Genomic DNA, 12,708 nt, shown 5'->3' with positions numbered 1-12,708 from the left:
CTTTCCAGACACTTGACCTCTCCCTGCACATCCTCCCCTGAAACCCCGTGTTTTCAATTATGCCACACCGAATCTACAGTGATGCTAATATGTTTGCATTGCTGGTTTTCATTTTTTTTTTTCACTACTCACCCCAGGATAGCAAAGTCAAAAATATACCATCCTGAGCAACAGGACACATCTGTGGTGGATCCACACAGAAGCAATTAATTTCCTGGTGGTATTTTTACACTGGGGGCCTGGTGCAGGCCCCCATTATACAAACACAAACTCCAGACAGCCCTGCTGCCTGATAAAAAATAAATCAGATTGCAGAAGGGCTGTTTGGCCCAGGACTGCTACAGGCGATGAGTTGTAATGAGGCGTCCCGACACTAATTATGAAGCTTATTAAAGACAATTGTCCAACTTGTTCTAAGTGTAACCTATAATCACTCGGAAAAAGGCAGACACCCGGAAGCCACCACCGGTGGCCCCTTGCTCTGCAGAGTGGACGACGAGGCATGGCCGGGGTGTGGCCCGCATCTCGGAAATGGTAGGATTGTCTCCGGCAGATTGTTCAGGATAAATGGGTCAGACCAGGCAGGTGAAAACCACCACGGCTGGGCCAGCCACCAGGACCTCCCTCCCCTCAGACACCTGCCAGGGGAGGGTCTGGAGACCCGCCCATCGCCCACACCGTCTTTTTCCCCGTTACTTAGTCTGAACCTTTCTCCAAGGTTGCAAAAGCAATTTCAATGTACTCTTTCAGGAGGGGGAAGGGGAAAACGAAAAAGATTAATAAAGATGTTAGGAGGATGGAGTGTGGCGAGACTTGTTTAATTATTCCCGCAGGACAGCCCCAGCGATCTGCTGACACTTAGCCCCGACCTGGCAAATCCTCAGTAAATATTAATATATCAGCTCAAACAGGGGCCGTTGCTTCATTGGTTCATGGAGCTGGGAGAGATTCGCCACAGCGGTGAAAGAGGACGGCGCAGAGGGGAGGAGACGCGTGGCTTTGATTCCACCTTCTGCTCCACACATGAGCTGGGAGCCCCAACAAACTGGCAAGGCTGCTGGGTCACCAGGGCTGCAGAGCGACACTGCAGATGCCTTTGCTTCCCTTTGTACAGCCTGCTGGAATAATCCCAAAACCACAGCGGCAAGGGATCAGAATGGAAGAGCAGGCAGACAGGCACACGAGAAATTGTGCTTGATTATCTGCGAGGCTGGAAATTTTAATAACACAGAGGTCCGCCATGGGCTCCATCCATGTCCCCGGGCACCTTGACCCCCTGGATCAGGGCTCTCGGGAGGGGAACCCATCACTGCCGGGATCTCAGCACTTGCGTCCGCCTGCCCCCATCACCGCCTGCTGCACTCGGGCCCAAGTCCACACAACCCCACAGAAATAGCCAAGCATGGAAAAGGCCAGTTTTGACCAAGCGTTTGCTAAAGGAGAAAAAAAAAAAATGCCGGCTGCTTTTTTTAATCTGGCCGTTATATGGTTGGCGGTGGTGGTATTTTCGGAGTTTCTCTTTCCCTTGCCTCAAATTCAGATAGCTGTTATTGACACATCCTCTCATAAATATTCCGAGATTCCTAATGGCTGGATGTTTGCCCTGGGCCCAGGAGGCCTCAGAAGTTCTCCGGTGTAAGAAAGGGGGCTGGTGGGGCCACATTTGGCTTTCAGATGTACTGTGCCCGCAGAGTTAATGCGTGATTAATTTTATTCATAAAAATGTTAATCACTTCATTGTGAGATCTTCTTAGCATTCAGCGCAGCCCGCACCTTTTTTAATTTCTGGTGCCCACCGTCTCGCAGATGTATTTAATATTTTCAGAGACTGCCACAGCGATCGGAGGACCCAGCAATTAAGCATACGTTTAAAATTCAGTAACAAGCCAGGGCACAGCAGCGACAAACAAGCAAACAGGAAGAGGCAGGGAGGACAGGCTGCAAGTGACCAGCTCGCCTGGCTCCCACCCTTCTCGGCCAACCCCGCCCCATCCCCCCCAAGCCCTGGCCCGCCTGAGCCCCTCCCCGAGCAGAGGAACCCGCAGCATCATCCCATCGGAAAGGGCAGCTTCAAGTAGAAGGAATTAAGAATAAAAGCCCTTCAGTTTAGAAGATGTAAACCCTCTCAGGTCATTCCCACCACTGCAGGGGACCCTGGGGACGGTGGGGACGGTGGGGTGGGGGGGAGGGGTGCCGGGGTGCACCGCCCTCCACCCCAGCCCCCTGGTGCAGCCACGCCATTGTGTCCCTGCATTGAGCCAGTGCTCAGGACGCTGGATAAATGGATTAGGGGATCAGAGACACCCGCGGCGTCTGCAGAAACCAAACGGCAGCCACAGAAAGAGCTGCCCTTGCGCCCCGCCCGAGGAGGCCGGCAGGGGGTGCTGGGGGGGGGCGGGGAGCGGCAGCCCTGAGGCCCAGCAAGCCCAGGGACCTCCCTCCCCAGGCCGCCAGCCGCCCACTCCCCTGCCACTGGCTCAGGCCCCCCTCCTCCTCTGACCTCCCGCTTAAGGCAGTTCCAGACTTTTCGGCCATTCCTGGGGCCCTCTGGGACCTCTGCGCAGGGTGACTTGCAGGGGCCCTGGGCCTGTTCCTCTACGGAACATACGTGATAAATAAAGCGGCGTGAGGGCTGCTGGATTTTAAAGATGAATCCATGGATTGTATCTGTTGACACGTTTTCCTCCACCGAAAAAAGAAACACTTTTTATTTGAAAAGAAAGTAAAATAGTTCCGGGGTCTCTAAAAGCACTGTGCAGCCAGGTCGGCCAGGCCCTCTGACCACCCCCGCCCCCCGCACTACCCCTAGGGGGGCCCGTGTTCAGATGTCCATCCTGGGAGGGAGAGGGGTCACGTCCAGCTTCAGGAGCTGGGCCATCGGTCCCCGGAGGAGGACCTTCTGAGGTCTGGCACCTGGGAGCTCAGACTAGGGCGGCACCCTTTGCGGACCTGCAGGCTCCTGTCCCCAGCAGACTCTCGACCACCCAGCCCCGGGTGGACGGCCTTGCCCAGGAGACCCTTCCCGGGGCCCCGGTTCCTTCCACATACACTCAGGGGACCCCTCAAGGTGGCGGGGTAGTCACCACCCCAGGTTTCACCCGCTCTACTTCCTAGCTGTGCCCCCTGGCCACTCAACCCGGACACACCAACCACCTCCCCACCCCCCGCCACCCAAACCTGGAGCCGCATCCTGGTGGGGGATGGGGGGTGGAGAGGTGAGGCAGGAGGCTCCCCGGGGCCTGGTGCCTCACAGGCCCACAAGGCGCAGGCCACGTGCTCAGTGGTGGGTACCAGAGCCTCCTCTGTCTGGCTCTTGGTGGTACTGGGACTGGGGCCCCAGCGGTCCAGGCCCTGAGCAGAGCGCCAGAGGCTGGTCAGGTCTTCCAAGCCCCTGCCGTCTGTATACCCCAAACCTGTGCCAAGCTGCCCCCACCAGCAACCCTCCCTGGACTTGGCTTCCTTCCCCCCTTTTCCCCACCTCCAGCTGGGATGCCCCAGAAGCAAAACCCTGCTCCTACTAGCGCACGGGTAGCCCCACCACTTTCGCAGCCCCAGCCTGACCCTGCCTCGGCCACCTGGCAACCTCGGGCCCGCTGGCATGGGGAAGGGAAGGGAACCCCAGGGCCAGGACCAGAAAGAGGGCTTGGCTCAGGAGGGGGTTCTCAGGCCCCCAAGGCCCCGGCATCTGGGGAGAGGACCAGGGCCCACCCTGACCTCACTGTCTCCCTCTCCTCCCTCCTCCTCTGGCTTCTGAGCATCCTGGCCGAGTCCCATCGACAAGGACAACTGAAACTTTATAGGGCATGACTCATCGGGTGGCGGCCCCTTGGAGTCACAGTGAGTATTACATTAATCAGTGTCAGGCCTCTAAAACCAAGATATGAATATGAATTCTCCTATCGCAGGCGAGATAAATGTGCTGGTGGTGAATATAATTGATCGAGGGAGGGAGGGAAGGAAGGGTGGTGGGAACGATCTCAGAGACCAGCAGGCCATCAGTTCAGACATGGCTCGCAACTCGCTCCCCAAGTCCTCAAACCAGGAATGGGGAGAGGGGGCTGGTCTAGAAAATCGCACCTGGGACCATCTCCCAACACTGCTGCCGGTCTGGAGCAGAGAGAGGTCTGGGAATCAGATTTGTTCTTTCTTTTCTTCCCTCAAATAAGACCCAAGAAAGACAGAAGTGAGCTGTTCGGACTTGTGGGGGTGGGGGTGGGGGGTCCTTTCTGTGGGAACCCTGGTGCCTGTGGAGGAGGGAGGCCAAGTTGCCAGCCTTCATCCAGCGGACGTCCATCACCCTTACATGTTCAGGTTTGGTCTCCTGATAAGACAACTGTCAGCCTACAAAACTGTCCTGGGCAGGGGTGGGAGGAAGGCAGGAGAGAGCGCCTCTGAACACACGGGAAGTTCCAGAAACACTTCTACTTTGGCTTTAAAGGCAAAAGGGGGTGTCTAGGCCCATTCCCAGGTACTTCAGGACCTCCCCGTGGGAACCGCACACCCTCGGCGCACACGCCCTTAGGTGGCTGCAGGCGCTGGAGAGATGTAAACAAATAGCCCACAAAGGACAAAAATGCCTTTCAACGCTCGATTAAAAATTCATGTCTAGCTCTTCACTGGAGGAAAAATATAACTCTGAGGCTGGCGACCTGATTTCTTTGGTGGGAGCTTCAGTCCCTAGGAGGGGAGCACAGACCCTTCACAACTTCTGGGCCGCATCAGAACCCCTGGTGGGCAGTGTGGCCCAGGGGTCCCAAGTGTATTGGAGAGAAATAAAGAATGGAAATATGGATTGAAAGCAGAGACGCAGGCATGCACCAGCCTCTTTGAAAAGGGTGGAGCTGGGCCAGAAGCAGAGGATTCCAGGGCCCACCCGAGTCCCACCTGCAGCCTCCCAGAGGCGTCAGGAGCTTCCCCAAACACCTTGCCCACCTGGAGAGCAAGCTGTCTGTGGACTGGGAGCTCCAATCCTCATCAGAGGGGCAGAGCACCCCTCCTCCGATGTCGGTAGGTGTGCCCCCTCCCCAGACACAGGATTGGATACCCTGCTTCCCAGAGGTCAAAGAGTGGGCCCAAGGCTCTGCCCAAGGACTCTGGACTGAGAGCCGAGGGCCCGGCTGACCCTTCAAGTCCTAGCAAGGAGAACAGGTCAGAGCTCCTCTGCCGATTCACAAAGCCCAGTGGGGATTCCTGGCAAAGGCCGGAGGGGATTCCTGGCTCACCAACCCACCGTCCACCCCCCACCAACCCCATGCCATCAGCCTACCCAGCAAGCCCAGCACCGCATGCGCCTCTCAATTTCAAACAACCAGGCGGGGCTCTAGAACACAGAGAAAGCCCTGCACCATCATTCGAGCCTGGCGCCCATAGCAGAGCCCCAAAGCCAAGGACCCCCAGGACGGACACCTCCATCAGCCCCCCTTCCCGCTTGCAACCCATAGAGGGCGCCTCGAGCACGTCGGTAGGGACCGGACGCGGCTCGACCGCGGAGGCCCCTCGGCTCCGAGGCTCAGCCCCCGGCCGCCCCCTGCTCCCCACCCAGGCACTCACCCACCCCCCAACACGTGTGTTCGCCCCCTTCGCGCTCCTTTCAGCCCGGGGGGCCCGGCGGGAGCCTCTTCCTTTAGCCTGATGGGGGCTGGGGGCGGGGACACGCTGGAGAGGACGCGGCGCCGGGGGCCAGGGGGGCGGCCAGGGGTTTGCGCCCCCGCGTTCGTTCGCTGCGCCAGCGCCCCTTCCGCCGCCGCAGAGGAACAGCACCACGCCTGTTTCGTCCCCTCAGCCGCGATCCTAGCTGTGGAAAGCAGCCCCGGGGACAGCGGGTCCCAGAGGTCTCCAGGGCGAATACGGGGGCCTGGCTGGGGGTTGGGAATGTTCAGCCCGGCACCAGGGACTCGGCCTTGGCCCCAGGGGGCCGGCTAACCCCGTGGCCTCCCTCCATCCTCGAGGGCGGTTTTATAAACGTTTGCTTTCTCGGCGCTAACGAATTCAATGCCGAGTGTCCGGCACCCTCTGGAAGCGCAGGTTGCGCGCCCTGCTCCGAGCGCCCAGCCCTGACCGCTGCGGCCCCCCAGGCGCCCGGCCGGCTCTCACCCGCGCATCCAAGCTCCACCCGCTTTGTTTCCTACCATCACTCCGGCTGCCTCCCGAGCGCGGCGGCCATCTGGGCGATATTGGCTCCTTGGCTCCCTGGGTGTGCTCAGGGCAGGGCGCCTGAGTTTAAAGGGGCGTCCCTGGGAGACCAAAGCCCGCTCCCCTCTTTGTCACTGTCCCCCCACCCCCACCCCCGCCGCCCTCATAGCAGGCCCCTCGCTCAAGCCCAGAGAACTACCTAGCTGCCTCCCTGGCCTGCCAGCAGGAATGTTTAAAAAAAAAAAAAAAAAAGAAACTTCCAATGTATCCAAGTGTGATTTAGACAAATAACTAAAAAATAAACTGAAAGCAAAATTTCATACTCCATTATGTCCTCATTCTACCCACGAAATGCCCTGACGCCACAGTGCACCGCTCAGACAACTGGTTATAAATTGATTTCAAATAGGAAGTTCTCCTTTGGGGACAGGATTGAAAATTCTTTTCATTCCCCCGCCCCATCGTTTCCCACTTAAAAAAAAAAAATCGTTTCATAAACTGCCTAAAATCGAACTCATTTATGTCCTTCCTGAGAAAGGCATGCCCAGATAACTCTGAACTGAACTGCCAAACAGAAACTGCCCTGGTAACATTAACAAATTCAACAGCCTCGGAAAGGCTGAGAAGTACCAGCCTCGGGGGCGGAAACTCCCCAGGGGCCCCTTTCCCCAGCCAGGGGGAGTAGAAGCCCCCCGCCAGGATTTCGGATTCCAGGGTTGAGGACGCCCGCGGTGACGCCCAGCCACACACAGCAGTAGCAGCAGCAGGGGCCACCATTTCGCTTAGTTTATTAGACAAAAATATATGATTTAGACAAGTTCGCTGACGCGCTATTTACAATCTGAAATCACTCTATATACAGGAAGGGGGGGGAGACACAAGAATGTAGTGGGGGCATTTACCGAACCGATAGTCACCCGGAGCACGGTGACAGCCACCGAGCCGCGGGCACAGGCCGCCCGGGCTGCCTGAATGCGGAGCTCCGGTCGGACGAGCCCCTTGCTGCAGAAAGCGATGGATGGGAGAGTCCTCGACTTCGTGGCCAAATCTGTCCTTTGCACCGGTCTGAAATATTTGTCTTAATTCCTCCCTCATCCCTTCCCTCCCAAACATCTCCCCCCTCCCCCCGGGGAAAGTCAGAGACGACCCTGGATCAGGCCGACGGGAGCGCTGCTAGAATCCGCGGCGTCCCTTCCGGCGTGGCCAGCGAGCTGCGGGGGGGCGGGAAACAGCGAGAGAAGAACAGCGCTGTCAGTGGACGGAAGCTGGAACCCGGCCGGGGGACTCTGCCCGCCGAGAGCCCAGAGAGGGGGTGCGGGGTCGCCGGCCCAGCGCGGCTCCCGGCTCGGGAGAAACCCGGGTGGAGTCCGCCAGCCGGCCGGGGCACCGCGGGGCCGGTGGATCAATGCGTTAGCGAGGTCCACATGGGCTGCGCGACCCCGACCCCCGACCCCCACCCCTCGGCCCCCGCCCGGCTGTAAAGGCCCACGGGCACTCACTTGTCGCGCACCGGCTGGAAGGGCGACTTCAACTGCTGCGCCGGCGAGTCCGGTCTGGGGAGGAGCTCTCTCTCTGGGAGGGATGGGGAGATACCGACCTTAGGACCCAAACAGGGGAGGGGTGCCTCGGAGAGGCGCTGGGCCTCCCCCCTCCCCGCCCCTGGAAAGTGCCTCCAGAAACACCCCCAAGCTCCCAGGGCAGGCCAGTGAGCACGGCTCTCTCGGGGAGCCTAGGGCCTTGGTCTCCCTCCTCTACTTCAGACAGGAATCATGGCTCAACCCCAGCCCAGTAGCCACCGGATCCCACCCTCCCGGGCAGTCAGTGCCCCCAGCCAACGCCCCTCCTGGCCGGTGATCCCCTCCACGCCATCCTCCCCGGGCCAGTGCTCCCCTGTACATCCCCTCCCGCTGCCACCACCGGGCCACTGATCCCCTCCTCCACCCCACCCCTTAGTCAATGTTCCCCTGGCCCCAGTCCCCTCCCCGGCTAGTGCTCCCCTCTGCCCCCCTGGCTCGCCCTGGTTCCCAGATTCCTGGCCTGGGGCAGGGCGGACGCCCCTGGGTGCCATACCTGGGAGCGAGGGGCTGCTACGGGCCGAGGCCTTGTCGCCATGGAGCACCCCCGCGGCCACGGGGACGGGTGGCTGCGGCGGGGGCGGCGCCGACAGGTGCGGGCCGTGCGGCGCGCCCACGCCCAGGAAGGAGCGCACGTTGAGCAGCGAGCCCTGTGCGAGGAGCGCGCCGCTGGTCCAGTTGGAGAGCTTGCCGATGTGGCAGGTGTACAGTCCGTGGCTGGGCAGGAAGGCGGGGTGCTGCAGCGGCGCGCCTGCGTGGGGCCCGTGCGCGCCGCCAGGGTGGCCGGAAGGCGGCGGCGGCGAGGCCTTGGGCGCACCGTCGGGGCTGGTGGCCGTCTCGGCCAGCGACCAGATCTTGGGCTTGCTGTTCGGCGCGCCCTGCAGGCCGCCCGCCGCCGCAGCGCCGGGGCTCAGCAGGCGCGTGCTGCCGGGCTCCGGGAGCTCCTTGGCCAGGCCCAGGGGCGAGTCTGGGGGCTTGAGTGCGTCGGCGGCCGCCAGCGGCGAGCCCTGGTCCCGTGCGAGGGCCGTGGGTGCGTCGGGCGCGCGCGGCGCCTCGGCTTTGTCCTCCTCGTCCTCGTTGCTCTGGTCGCCGTCGTGCTCGTCGATGTCGATGCTCTCCAGGTCGATCTCTTCGTCATCTTCGGCCTTCTCCGGGTCCCCCTCGGTGTCGCTTCCGAAGAGAGCACCGTCCTCCTGGTCCTTGCTGCGAGCGCCCCACGTCACCTTGTTCTCCTTCTTGAGGCGCCGGCGCGCGTTGGCGAACCAGGTGGAGACCTGCGTGAGCGTCATCTTGGTGATGATGGCCAGCATGATCTTCTCGCCCTTGGTGGGGTAGGGGTTCTTGCGGTGCTCGTTGAGCCAGGCCTTGAGTGTGCTGGTGCTCTCCCGCGTGGCGTTCTTCGGCCGCCCGGGGTCCCCATACTGGAACTGCCCGTAGGGGTAGTAGGCGGGCGCCGTGTGGGCCGCGAAGGTGGCGGGGTGCACCCCGGGGTTGTCCTTGAGCTCATACTGTGAACCCTGCAGCCACAAGGCCCAGCGAGGGAGGAGGGGAAAAGCGGCAGAGAGAGAGAGACAGAGAGAGGTGAGTCCCGAAACTGCGCGAGCCGGGGGCAGACAGTCCAGCCTGCTCCGGAGCAGGAAGCCGACCCTAATGCACCACCCGGGTTGGAAGAGGGGGTCAGGTCACAAACCGCCCCCAGAAGCCGCGCTTCCGCCAATCACCGAGACTTTTTTTTTTTTTTTTTGTCTCTCAAGAAAAGTTCCAGAATCCTCGCAATGTGCTCCGAAGACCACAGCGGGCGCCGGGGGCCCCCAGAATTTCCCTAGGCTGCCCTCACTGCCTCCACCCCCACCTCCCACAACCACTCCAGAAGCCCGGATTTCCAAGTTTATCTCACACTCGCTCGAGGGGAAAACCTTTTAACTGGGCTGATAAAACAGTTTCTCCAAACTCGGAGGACCGAGAGCCCAGGCCCCCCCTCTCTTCGACCCTGAGGGGGTCAAACAAAATAAACCGTCCCGGGTTTTCCGAGAATCCAAATCCGCCAGCAATTTAAAATGAAAGCACACTCCTTTTAGCTCCCGTTAAATCTGCATAGAATGGCTCACCCGCACTTAAAGGTCTATAGAGGGTGACAGGCAATTTAAAATTTTAATCCCGACAGTGATCGACAACAATAACAAAAACACCGTTTGTTTTTTTTAAATACAAAAAGAGGGCTTATCCGGTAAAACATTAACGCGAGGCCCCGAGCGCTGGCTGCGCGAAGCAGAACCGCTTCCGCGGCCCCCTCTCAAGTTTGACTTTGATCAGGAGCTAGCAAGCACAAACTGTTTGCAGGCGTTTAGAGGCGGTGATTTATTTGCAATCAATATTCTTTTTATCATCGGTAGTAAAACACAGCAAGTCAAATTATCCCATCAGGTTTTTTGGTAAATAACATTTTATCTTTCTAACAACCTCATTAGGCCTCATTATTACCATAAATTGCCCAGACAGACATTCACTCACAATTTTATCTTTTGACTTCCAAATCCCCAACAGTAAGGGCTTGGAAAACCTAGGCCTATAATTTCAGTTTGGATTTAGGCTTTCTTTCCAAGAAGGGACAGGAGTCCGGAGGAAACACACGCACACACTCACACATACCTTTGGCGGTTGGGGGGGGGGGCGGATTTCTATATAATTTGCCATTAACAAAAAATAATAAGCATCTCTGTTTCCAACCACAATACAATGGGAGCGGGTCCTCACCGCAGGGCCCCCACCGTCCTGCACAAACACAGGCAGGTTTCCCAAATGGCACATAACTGTATTCAAATTTTGTTAAATATATATTTATTATCCATGTAAAAACTGTCGAGTTGTGTTAGCAGAGGTGGAGGTGATGTTTTTGGTAAACAGGCGGTGGGGGAACCTCCGACTGAGAAAGTTGCAAAAAGCAGATTTCTTGGATTATTTAGTTCGGTGGTCGAAGCCACACAGACAACGTTTCTCTGGCCAGATTTCGTTTTCTGCCTAATCTTTGCAAAACGTCCTTTGCACGTTTCTAATTATTTTGGTTGTAACTGTAAGGAAGACATTTCGGCCGCCTTTCTGCTGGGAATTCTCTTTGAAAGGATACCTTGTAAATCTCTCATCGCTTCGCCGGCATCCCCGCCGCCAGAACAAAATGGGAGCTTATTTTTTTCCAGAGCAACCGAGCTAAACGGCAGCTGGGGTCGCTTTCAGAGAAATAGGCTTTCTTTTCAAAACTACAAGAAAAGTTCCAGCAAAACACGCCGGCCGCCTTGCTCCTGTACAGTTGCCGGGTGTTTATTTTCTGTCTCTTCTTCGTGGAGTGGGGAGACCTGCGGGGGGGGGAGGGGTTGCCTGCAAATGGCATGACCCTGCGGGCAGCAGAGCAGGAGGGGGCTGCCTCCCGACCCCTGCGCCCGGCGTGCAGTCCCCAGCAGTCCGAAGTTTTAAACTAGACTTCGCAGGCAGACCTTAGGGAAACGGATCCCTTAGACCAACGGCCCTGCGGAGCGTTCCCTCTGCAGCGCACTCCCCGCCCCACCCCCGCGTCTGACACCCACTGGGACAGGAGGCTGCGAGGACAGCATTTACTTTACGCCCAGTGACACGGTTCTTTTTAATCCTCCATTACTTAACGCAAGGGGAAAAGGGCTTTTCTTTTCGGTGCAAATGAAACGAGAACTTTGACAACTTACGGAAGTCAAAGCAAACACCGTTTCAGACGCCAACAATTATTTCGCCTTTTTTGTTTTTTAAATTTCAAATTTGCACTCAGGCCTTGGAGACCCCCTCGGCCCGTCCGATCTCCATTGTTAGCCTTATTCTGACCGCCTCTATTTCTTTAAAAGGTTCCCTCGGGTGCACGGGATACAACCACACGAGTTCTGCCCGAGAGGGAGAAAATCGAGTCTCCGGGCCCGTCCCAAAAGCTGAAAAGGTCGCGCAGCGGGGCCCGCGGCCCGGGAAGGGGCGGCCGGGTAAACGGGGCCCGCCTGCCCCGCCGCCACCACCGAATCCGGGGCGTCGGGCACGAGTTTGTCCCGACCTTCAGCGCGGTCCGCTGGCCCCGGGCCTGCTCCGTGGGCCTCCCGACTCCCGCCGGGACCCCCCCGCGCGGCCCAGGCCTCCCATCTCCCCGCTTCCCCAGGCCCACCGGCCGGGCCGTTACCGGCACGGCCTCTCTGCGCTCCCCGCCGCCGCCGCCCAGCCGGACTGGGCCGCTCGCTCTCCCCGCCCGGGCCCCCCACCCTCGCCCCGGGCGCCCGGATCGCGCCGCCGGAGGGCAGCGCGTGAGAGTGGACCGGGAGCACTCACCATCTGCGAGAAGAGGCTGAGGTCGGCGGCGTAGGGCAGGAAGGCGCTGTAGTTGGGCGCGCCCGCGTAGGGGCCGGCCGCCGCGTACATGCCCAGCACCGAGGTGACCGCGGCCGCCCCCGCTCCCGCGCCCAGCTCCGCCGCCCCCGGCCGGCCCGACGAGGCGGCGGCCGCGGCGGCTGCGGCCGCAGCCAGCACCCCCGGGCGCTCGCCGCCGTAGGCGCCAGGCCCCGCGGCGCTCAGGTACTGCGGGTAGCCCAGCTGCGGAAAGGACATGTCCGCGGAGTCGGCGGCGGCGGCGGCGGGCAAGTATCAAAGAGGCGGGGGAGGGTAGGCGCGGGGCTGGGGAAGGCCGGTGTCGGGGTTGGGGGGCAGCGGGCCGCCGGCCGGGCGCGCTCGGGCCGGCCCGGAGGCGGGGGCCGGTGGCCGCTCCTCGGCCCGGTGCTCGCTGGGGCCCGGCTCCCGGCTGTGCCCGGCTCCGCGATCGCGCGCCGACTGCGGCGGCCGCCCTCCGCTCGGCGGCGCGGCTTTCAGACACAATTTGAAGTTGATGCTTTGATTGGCATCCCCTTGAGCGCTGGCCCCGCCCCCGGCTCCCCGCCCGCCCCCTCCCCGCCGCCCGCCCTCGCCCGCCGCTCCCGCCCCTCCCGCCGAGCACGTGGTGCCCCGC

At 60.0% G+C, this 12,708-nt stretch overlaps 1 protein-coding gene across 1 annotated transcript; it reads right to left on the bottom strand.

Annotated features, from left to right (window-relative positions):
* Window positions 1–6,903: 6,903 nt before the first annotated feature.
* On the bottom strand, window positions 6,904–12,350 carry IRX1 (iroquois homeobox 1). Its single transcript, XM_040262247.1, has 4 exons — window positions 12,039–12,350; window positions 8,203–9,223; window positions 7,632–7,704; window positions 6,904–7,343 (listed from the first exon to the last, which is right to left on the bottom strand). Exons 1-4 carry the CDS (start codon window positions 12,312–12,314, stop codon window positions 7,286–7,288), a joined length of 1,428 nt encoding a protein of 475 aa, XP_040118181.1. The 5' UTR covers window positions 12,315–12,350; the 3' UTR covers window positions 6,904–7,285.
* Window positions 12,351–12,708: the final 358 nt, after the last annotated feature.

Source organism: Oryx dammah, unplaced genomic scaffold, assembly GCF_014754425.2.
Source record: "Oryx dammah isolate SB20612 unplaced genomic scaffold, SCBI_Odam_1.1 HiC_scaffold_20, whole genome shotgun sequence".
NCBI lineage: Eukaryota > Metazoa > Chordata > Mammalia > Artiodactyla > Bovidae > Oryx > Oryx dammah.
This window is presented reverse-complemented; position numbering and strand designations above follow the sequence as displayed.

What these genes read in the sequence shown, in the direction of transcription:
- IRX1 (XM_040262247.1), bottom strand. Translation starts at nt 12,314, where the DNA reads ATGTCCTTTCCGCAGCTGGGCTACCCGCAGTACCTGAGCGCCGCGGGG. An exon ending in TCAGCCTCTTCTCGCAGATG is followed by an intron (nt 9,224 to 12,038) that starts GTGAGTGCTCCC and finishes TTGTGGCTGCAG; the next exon opens with GGTTCACAGTATGAGCTCAA. An exon ending in TTCCAGCCGGTGCGCGACAA is followed by an intron (nt 7,344 to 7,631) that starts GTGAGTGCCCGT and finishes GCCCCCCCGCAG; the next exon opens with CTCGCTGGCCACGCCGGAAG.